Below are 10,334 nucleotides of genomic sequence, written 5' to 3'. Positions count from 1 at the left end.
CCTCCTCCTCCTCCTCCTCCTCTCCTAAGTTAGAAGCAACACTCGCGATGCAGTCCATATTCCTTACGAGAGGCACAGGGACTTGATATGTAATTGGTTTTGATTCTCTCTGCTCCAGTATAAGATGGTGCTGTTACTCTGTCTTACCTGTTCGACTGATCAGCTTCAGGCTCCCTTTTTCTCCCCACCTTGGGGGATGCAGACATAGAAAGGGTATATATATATTTGGAGCCTTCTATGGATTGTAGTTGTCTCTTCTCTTCATGGCGCTAACTGTGCTTGACCTTGGCTGGTTGCCGTGTGCCCTAAGCAGCCAAGCGCACAGGACTCCGCAGAATTCTCATGATAGTCCTTGATAATAATTTGTAATAATTTGCTATTTCTCTAATTTAAAACCCAGGATCAGGTGGTTTCCTTGCTCCCCATACTCTGCTCGGCAGTGTTAGCATCTTCCCGATGTCCATCACACTGACACCCTCACGTGGATTCCATCCCCTTGCCTCTTCACAGGTCTTCCTCTAATAATATCCATGAATCCTGTATCATCCTGTCATCTCTCTCTTCTCTTCATTTCCTTTGGTAGGTAACCTGCTTTGATACCTGCCACCCATCTTTGAGAAAACAAACAATACCCTCTCTAGCTCACCTTTACTAATTTATTTCTCCCCAGTGTATTACACTTCTGGGGGGTGGGGGGAGATGGTTTCCACTCACTCCTTGTCATCGTCTCTTCAGTTTTTTTCTAACCAGTCTTTCTTTCACACATGCTGGAAGGGTCTCATCAAAGTCATCATCTTTTGTTTACTGAAAGAAAAATGGATCGTTTTCTGCCTGTATCTAGCTCAGCCCTCTCACATTACCCCAGCATTTCCTGTAGTCAGTAGTACCATCTTTTAAACCTCTTTCTTCTGGAATTGTCTGTAGTACTGTGTGAGCCTGCTTCCTTCTGTCCTGGGTTCTGTCATAGCGCATCCTTCATGTTAGACTTCCTGCCTGCTCTCTAAGGGTGCTCTCATCTGCCTGGTGTCTCCAGAATCCTTGCATGTTGCTAACCCTCTGCCTCAGACTTTGCAGAGAATTCTGAATATGACTAGCAGTCAGCTTACTAGGTACTGCCCCTTGTTTGCTGAGGTCTACAAAACAGAACTATTAATTCCTTGTTCTCCTTCTGCCAGCCCTGTGGTTCCCAAAGCCAGCCCTATCTTGGTAAATAACTGCCACCCATCCGCCCACTCAAGTGCACACGTGTTAGCCGTGATTTTCAGTTAAACCCACCTGCTTCAAACATTCCAGTAAACCACCCCCACTCAAGTCCTTATACCAAAAAAAAAAAAAGAAAGAAAGAAAAAAAAGTTAAGTCTAGATACCATTCTTTCTTTCTCTCTCTCCCTTTCATCCTACATCCCTTCATTCCTGTTTGTCTGATCTCCTTCCAGGGTACCTGGCAGATCCAGTTACTCCTCTCTCTGCCTCTCCATCTAAAACTCAGAATCAGGCACTTCTGTTTCTCCGCACAACAGCCTCTTGACTGGCCTTTCCCCTGGAGCACTCCAACAGAGCCATGTGAATGACCTTTCTAAATTACACATTAGGTATCTCTTCCCTACTTTAAAACTGCCAGGTGGTTTCCGTCACAGTTAAAGTGAATAATGATCTTCCTTTATGTCCCCCCACAGTCTTGCCTTTTGTCTTTTTTGACCCATTCTTCTTTCTTTAATCCCCAATCACTGGACCTGAGCCACACTGCTGTGCTTCTGGTTCCAAAATCTTGTAACCCTGTGTTGATCTCTGGCTTTTGCATCTGGTCTGCACTGTTGGAAGCACCTCCCTCCAGCCTTCTCATGACTGACTCCTCCTCATCATTGGTCAGACTCATTCAGGTGGTAGTTTGTTAGAAAGGCTGATGTAGTCTTCTCAGAATTCTGGGGGTCTCTGAAAAATCATTCTCCCTGAATTCCAGGTTATCTTTTAATTTCTTAAATGTATGTTTGTCTCTCTTGGACATAATTTACACTTGCTGAGTGTAGAATTGGACCCTAGCATGTTGAACACTGTCTTCTGTCTGAAAGTTGCTTGATAGTCAGTAAGTAACGTCTTTGGACAACTCACAAAACTCTTCTCTTCATAATACCAAGATTATTAAATCTCTAATTCAAGTTTGTGTTGCAAATGGCCTTGACACTTCTAGCATTCAGATTTGTAACTTGTCTTCCCCTACTTAAACTTAAACTTAGTGAACTTTACCCTGTAATTTTTTTATTTGCAGAGTTAATGCCTTCTGCTTTTTTCTTCAAAACAACCTTGTCGGTTATTCCAACAAATGGTTGCTCCCTCCAAGATGAAAAGTAAAACAAGATTTCAGTATGGGACCCGTGTCTTAGGTCTTCTAATTCTCCAGCAACTCCACGCTTATATGGTGTAAGCCTGTGCTTAGCTGTACATGATGTTTAGAAAAATCACAGGAATCCTTAAAGCTACTTGCTTTTCTTGGTGCTCTCTTTAACTATGTGGCTTTTCTTTTCAATATTAACATAAAACAACGGAGCTAATAAAAGATAAGATTGTGACCTATGATTTTGTGATTTATCATGGTAATATTGTTAAGGTGATCTGATGTAAGGTGTGTGATCAGTGGAAATCTCCATTAGGGAAGACTTTTTAAAAAATCAGATCCATTTCTTAGAAAGTGGAGAGCAACTCGGAGCAGACAAGCATTCAGCCTTCTTCCTCCTTAATGTGAGGTCACCGAAGCAGGAGACTAAACAAATGACCTAGACATACCAGAATCTAGTGTTCTCTTTCTTTCAGAATCTTGTCTTCTCTTGTCTTCCTTCTGGTGACTCCGTCTCAGAGTTGAGAGTGCCAGAAAGTTTTGGTTGACTTGTCTTTAAGGCTTTCTGAAGCCTTGAAGTGTGACCATGTTATAGTTATTAGTGAGAAGATTCTCTGGAATCTTCTTTTGGTACATTCAACAGTGATGACTTTGGATCTACATGTTTGTTTCTTGTTCTAATGATGTAGTCAGGTATCTCTGGCTTTCTTCTTGGCTCAGCATTGTGATGAACGGAAGCACTGAAAACGAGAGCCTTCTCTTCTAGTAATGCCATCCTTTCCTGATTTCTTTCTTGCCTTTCATAAATGGGATCCTACTAGATTTTAAAAAGTAGAAAAAAATTAAAATTTTTAAAAAGATTTGAATTAAGGTCTAATTTGGCAAATTAGAGGGAGTGTTTTGGTACCTTTCCACCTTCACTGTTCTTAAATAAACTAAGAAAAGGTGAACTCTGCAGACGATCTGTTGCATTCCGAGCTCCACCCATGCCGTTTGCCCACTTTCCGTTAGAGGATTCTTTATGTATCTGTGTTTGTCCGGATGAATAAAGTCAGACTGGGATGTGGTTGATACAGCGAAGGAAAGGAAAGGTGGTGTTTGTCAACTCTCGCAGGCTCCCCCTCCTGTCTTTCACCTCCCACAGCCTCAGCAGTGAGCGTGCCATCCTGTAGTCTGGCATTTCCCCAGCAGCAGTGGTAGCCGCAGCTCCCTTTCTCGACAGGCCATTGTGAATCTTCTGCCTCGTGACACAAAAATCTCACCAGTCTTCTTCTCCCCCCCCCCNAGACAGGGTTTCTCCGTGTAGCCCTGGCTGTCCTGGAACTCACTTTGTAGACCAGGCTGGCCTCGAACTCAGAAATCCGCCTGCCTCTGTCTCCCAAGCGCTGGGATTAAAGGCATGCACCACCACCGCCCAGCCTCACCAGTCTTCTTAAAACCAACATTTTAGTAGAGATGCTTTTAAAGGTTGTGTTAAAATTAACTCTTCGTTTTTCCATAAGTAAGGGTAAAAAAACAAAGCATTTTGCTCATTTGTAGATTAGCTAATCAACATTCGGTACCTAAAGCAAATCTATTTTGTATCTTCTTACTGAAATGTCCCCATTTTAAAGGGACGCATTCCTGAAACCAGGGAAGCAATTAATTTTAACACTGTCAAATTGGGATACACGGTTCTGATGCCTTGGTGTCTATAAAAAGTATGGTCAAAAGATGCAAAGTAAGTAAGGCAAAGGGAAAAACTTTAGAGCTATTGAAGGGTTTCTTGCAGTGCATGCTGGGCATCAAGCTCAGGGCCTTCCCCTGGCCGACCCATGTGACTCACTCTTAATTTAGCTACTTAAAAATGTGTACTTCAAGTAAACCTCCATGTGTTTCCCACTGACTTAAACTCTGTGTTTAGACTAAAAAGAACAAAGGTAAACATTCCGATACAGTCTTGGGACTTACAGTCTGAAGTGGAACAAATTAATATGTTTTGCATAAAGTGGACACTTTCACTTACAAGTCCTCAGACTTCACCAGAACTTGTTTTCTCTTTTATCAGGTTTAAGTGGAAATCCTGCAGATTTAGAAAGAAGAGAAGCAGTGTTTGGAAAGAACTTTATACCTCCTAAGAAGCCAAAAACCTTTCTTCAGTTAGTCTGGGAAGCATTACAAGATGTCACTTTAATTATACTAGAAATTGCAGCCATAGTATCATTGGGCCTTTCTTTTTATCAACCTCCGGAAGGGGATAATGCACGTAAGTAAATACAAGTGGGGAGGGTTCTGTGCAATTCTAGCTCGGCATGCTCTCATAATAATAATAATAATAATAATAATAATAATAATAATAATAATAATGATGATGATGGCAGAGATCAGTTATTGACTGCCATGTGATCAGCTCTGTCCTAAGCACTTCAAGGATATCATCCCAGATGATTTTCACGGTAACTCACAAGTTTCAGTGATGCCTGCATTCTATAGGGAGACGCAGTTTAATTGTTCTTCCATGCATGTATACTGAATGGATCTAGGTATGCATCTGGCCACTGCACATGTATGATAAGTGTATGATACCACCTGCTAGCAGGAGTTTCTCAAGCCTTCAAATTTTACTCTACTTTATATAGAAATGCTTACACATAGGGTTAGTGCCCTTCATCCTGCTTGAGACCTAGGCGTTGGAGTTCATGTCTTCGGATTCAGGAGGATTTGCAGAATGCATATATAATGAGATTCCTGGGGAAAGGGCCTGTCCAACTGCCACATGTATTTATGGCTCAGATATACATCCCCTGAAGGTAATTTTGTACAATATTTTAAAGAATTATCTGCATAATTTCCTGGCTAGTTTTCCAATGTGGCTTCGTGTCTGTGCTCAGAAATTTCACATATTTGAGTATTTTGGATTTGGGGGATGGATTCAACCTGTGGGGAACATTGTGAGCCAAGAAGAAGTGTAGCCTAGAGAGAGCGGATCAGCTTCAGCGTCTGTCCACAGAATCTCTGTGTGCTCTTAACATCCTTTGGTTTTCATTTATCCTTTCAGTGTCGTCTTTGCCCTTTAAAAGGCTTTGTTATAGTGAGTGTTATGATTTTCAGTCTATACACTATAATATAGTCTATATACTAGCGAATCTAGCCAGGATATTTGGATACTATATTCAAATCAGCCTATAGTGTGTTCTATCAAAAGACTGACGCTTTCGAGTTGTTTTGTTCATGGAAGTTTCATTCTTGGGCATTCTACACTGTGAAGAGTTTCACTTAAAAAGGATCGGTAGCTCTAAAAGCTGTTTATGTAACTAACGCTACAAAGAAACTTTACCAAGGTGTGCCTAGGACTTGAGTGAGCATCTTACTGATTTTTAAGCAAATCAGTCAGAGAATGTGTATGTATATCTTATATAATACAGAGCAGAGCTTCCGAGCAAAGGTGCTATTAAAGTTTGATCAAAACCAGTCCTCATTGTTCACCAGACAGTTCCTCCAACTGAGACACCAGAAAAAGATCCAGATTTTGTATCATGTCTTATAGGGATGTAAACTTGTCCCTAGATCAGAATCACTGGTGCAGATAACAAAGTATTTTAATAATATACTTGTCAGTATTTGAGCATCATCCTCATAATAATAAACAATTTTTATTTAAGTAAATAGTGTACACTTTTCTGTGGAAATATAGAGGAAGTAAAGCTAATAAGAAAATAATATTTGCTGAAAAATACCACTTTCTACATTTTTACTACTTTGAGTATATACATCCTTCCAGATTCTAAAAAGTCCGTGTGTATCTCTGTGTAGTCATGTGTGTGAGTGTGTGCGGGCTCTCTGAACTTACAAGTGAACTTTCTGGTTTCCATTTACTCAAATGATATTCTAAATTTTTATGATATTCTAAATTTTAAATTAAATACAACTTTTTTTCTTTTTTTTTTTTTTTTTTTTTAACTTTTAACAGTTTTTCCCAAGATTGTAAGGAAAATATTTTCAGTGGTGTGAAATTTATTGTGTGCAAGTCTAGGGCCAGCCTTCTTGGCATCTGAGCTACTTCATTTATCGGCTATACTGACTAGAAAGCCCTTTAAATGTGATAGAAATTCTGCTCATTGAATACGCCTGAGACGATGAGGTTATCCTAAAGCCTTTTAAGATTCAGAACCCACTAGAACTTACTGATGAAACCTAGGTTTTGTTCCATGGAAGTCATGTGGTTTGTTTTCTTTGTTAAGAATGCAAGACAAGACAGGCTGGTGCCTGGAGCTCCTAGGTCAGCCAGCCCAGCATAATCAGTGAACTTCAAGATCAACGAAAGCTACTGCCTGAAAAGATAAAGGTGATGAGATTGAGGACACCCAGTGTTGACCTGGCCTGACACACACACAAACACCCACGCGCGCATACACATGCACACATAAAAATATTGCATTGCCTTAAATATGGCCATATTTTTTGACTCGGTATTCTGTTAATGAAATTTAGAATATAAGCCTATTGCAGTTGGTACAGTTCATGGAAAGTCAGTAACTCCCCCATCTCTGCATAAGTAATTTTGAATGAAGTGATGAGAACAACAGTGGGCCTTTTTGTTTTTAAACACTCCTGTCATGTAGCTCAGACTGGCCACAATCTTGCCCTCATCCTGCTTTAACCTGTCAGTGCTGGGATTGCAGACACACACTGACACACTCACATGGCTCTTCTCATTGTAGTGTGGCTTTTATTTCTGGCTTAAAGAGAACTTGAGATCTCATGTCTATGTCTGTGTCCAGGGTGTCACAGCCCGTGTGATGTGACCTTTGATAAAATAAGTCTTTAAAGACTATTAAATAGGGGCTGGAGAGATGGCTCAGCAATTAAGAGCACTGACTGCTCTTCAAAGGTTCTGATTTCAATTCCCAAAACCACATGGTGGCTCACAACCATCTTTAATGGGATCTAATGCCCTCTTCTGGTATGTCTGGAGACAACTACATTGTATTCATATATACATAAAATAAATAAATAAATCTTTTTAAAAAAAGATTTATTAAATAAAGTTTTTGAATGAAATAGTTGCCTTGAGGTAGCTACGGGTGGAATGTAGGCTGCATGTCCTATCATATGAACGTATTTCTAGGGGAACACTTTTGGTAGAATGTATTTACAGTGGGACTGAAAGCATTTAACTCTTTGCACCTTTGATCTTGGACTTTCTCTCTTTGCCCATATAGCTTCCAAAAAGTACAGTGGTCACCAGCTGGCAAAGGTCTCAGATTCTAGGGATATTGAACTACTTCCTCTCTGTCAAAGATCATTATGATGGTGACTAATGTGGAGTGGAGCCATGTATGAAGTGAAATATGTCATTGTTTCATGATTTCTTTGAAATACTCGGTAGTTCAGAGATAAAGATGTGTCTCAGTTAAAACTGATAATTACATAATCGTTTCACAGTTCCTTCCCCTTAACCTCTATTATATTGTCTGGAATTTTTTGTGGTTACCCTTTCAGGAAAAGTTTGAACACATACCTCTAAGTGGTAAATTTAATTATATATATTTGCAATGGTATCTTTATAATGTTAAATTTCAAAAGTAGAAATTTGGAGAATGATTAAGAAAGATTAAATTTTTATTGTTTTTTATTATTTAGTAGTAACTGTAAGACTTCATTGACTTAATTTTGGCATTTATTTATTTATCTATCTCTTTATTTATTTAATTTCTATGGTTTTACTTGGTGGAGTTAATTGGAAAAACATACTTACCAAGTCCATATTGAGTCTCAGCCCTTTCTGTCAATTACACAGAGGCTTTGTTGAAATGGTAAATCTATCTGCTTTCTTTTTGCTTTTTAAATAAATAAATGAAAGCTAACTGAGGTGCTTCATTTGGATAATAGCTTAACTTGCCTCTGGGTTGCTGAAAGTGTTCAGCGTGGTATTTTGACCTTCGTGTGTTCTTGAATCCATACTTTGAACTAATTCAGTGAGTTCGTCTCTTATTATTGTTGTATAGGGGCTATCTTACATGTGTAAGTCATAAATTCATTGAATTGGTTATTGTATACAATAGCATGATCATTGCTTCAGCTTGAAGGTAATTAAAATGCAAGCTCTGATAACTGAATCAGGGCAGGCTCAACACAACACTAAATAAGTCCTCCTGCTTCCACATCACCTGACGAAAACTCTTTGTGCCACTGAGAGCTGAGCTTTCAAAACACTTTCTGCGCATACAGGTGGATCTGACACTCTCTTTTCTCCTTGAGCATCTCATATGTTCCTCTCCAAGACTGATCGCCGCCCGGGAACCTCACACTCCAGATTCTTTGCTTTCTGCACGTGTCTGGAATATGCTTAGTCATTTCTAGACCTAATCATTTATTCAGCTTTATTTCCAGTACCGTTCTCAGCTTTATCTACCCAGTAGCTTCGGACATTTCAGTTCAACTCAGAAAATGTAATTTTGTGTAGTATTACAAATTCTGGTGAATTTGTAAATGCCCAAAGCAAAGCTCCAAAGGATGCTGACAGTGACATTGCAGGGCCACACACCTATAACCCCAACACTTGTGGAGACCAAGCAGGAAGATAGAGAACTAGAAGCCTACCAGGGCTCTATAGCAACACAGTAACAAGAAAAGCAAAAACTAAGACTTAAGAGATGCTGGTCATGGGCCACTGCATCAGTTTTAGACTTGATTAGAATACAGCTCCAAAGAACAAGAAGTAGCTCCATTACCTCTCTGGTTTTAGGGTCTTGAGGAATCACACCCCAACCTGTTCAGACTGCTTTTTTCTGCCTTGGAACATTACCACTGACTTCATTTTCTCCCTGGAATTCTCTATGCCAGTGGCCTCTGTGACCATATGACGAGCTGTGGAGACCTTAAAGCAGCCTCCTAGCTTACTCAACCTCATTTTATTTTGTTGTATACAGCTATGTTTGAACTTCTTCATGATCTTACAGATACCTAACTGTTGATGTCTTACCTGAAATTCTGTATTTCATCCCTAACTACCTTGGTTTCCTAAAGCAGTGTCTTCAGTGTCTGCCAGCCAGTAGGTGTGGATATGGTTGAGCAGACAAGTAGCATTATCTTAAATATGTATGCTACAGAAGCTAAACTGTGACCACACTATAATAGAACTGATTATGAATAATGGAGTGTATTCCGTCCTTAACTTTTTACTTATATCTTGTCTGCCATCTGTAATAATAGCAGGCAGCCTCTTAACACTAAACAGCCACATTGTAAGTGCAAAAGAAAGTTTCTTAAAGGGGAAACTGCAAAACGTTACTGTAAGGAACACAGATAATCACCAAGTGGAACTGCTTTAGTGCTGATAGAAAGTTTCAGTGATCTGGAGAGAAGATCAAGCCACCCACAGCATTCCTGTCAGCCAGAGTGTAATCCAGAGCCGGGCCCTAATTCCTAATCCTGTGAGGGCTGAGAGAAGTGAAGAAGCAGCAGCAGAGGACCTTAAAACTCGCTGAGGTTAGTTCATGAGGCTTAAATAAAGGGCCCGTCTCCATTTGTCACAGCCAGGGGCTCAAGGGCTGATACAGAATCTGAGGCACAGTGTCCAAGACAGAGCTGATGTCATTGGTGAAAGCAGTTGCACAAAACCATTTCTAGTGTAAATGAAACAGCTTGTGTTAGAAGAAACTACCGTTGTGGACTGGCAGCTAGAGAAGTTTCAGCGCCAGCTTCTTAGGACCGGCTCTTTCTTGTTGTCAGTGTGAGTTGGCGCTTTTTTGCCAGTCCCCAGAGAGCTAAGTTTTCTCTACCTGCGTTCTGTAAATACAAGCAAAGCTTGGATCCCAGTGCATCTATTCCAGTGTGTTTTAGAGTCTTTTTAAGCCCACCCACCACTAAGGTTTACTGTGCCTACTATTTTATATACGCATGGATGTCAGCCATCAGCAACACAGCGACACTCCACCACACAAAACTTAAGACTCTGATGACCATTGATGGTTTAGCAATAGTTACTTATTTTTAGACTCTGTGTGTGTGTGTGTGTGTG

At 40.2% G+C, this 10,334-nt stretch overlaps 1 protein-coding gene across 9 annotated transcripts in view; it reads left to right on the top strand.

Moving 5' to 3' along the window:
• The window catches only part of Atp2b1 (ATPase plasma membrane Ca2+ transporting 1), a 111,895-nt gene that overhangs the window by 59,246 nt on the left and 42,315 nt on the right, over positions 1 to 10,334 (top strand). For all 9 annotated transcript variants that reach the window (XM_029542232.1, XM_029542233.1, XM_029542237.1 and 6 more), the window contains exon 3: positions 4,380 to 4,577. In XM_029542232.1, the coding sequence (XP_029398092.1) occupies positions 4,380 to 4,577 (198 nt within the window). The remainder of the gene's footprint in view (positions 1 to 4,379; positions 4,578 to 10,334) is intronic.

Source organism: Mus pahari, chromosome 9, assembly GCF_900095145.1.
Source record: "Mus pahari chromosome 9, PAHARI_EIJ_v1.1, whole genome shotgun sequence".
Classification (NCBI taxonomy): domain Eukaryota; kingdom Metazoa; phylum Chordata; class Mammalia; order Rodentia; family Muridae; genus Mus; species Mus pahari.
This window is presented reverse-complemented; position numbering and strand designations above follow the sequence as displayed.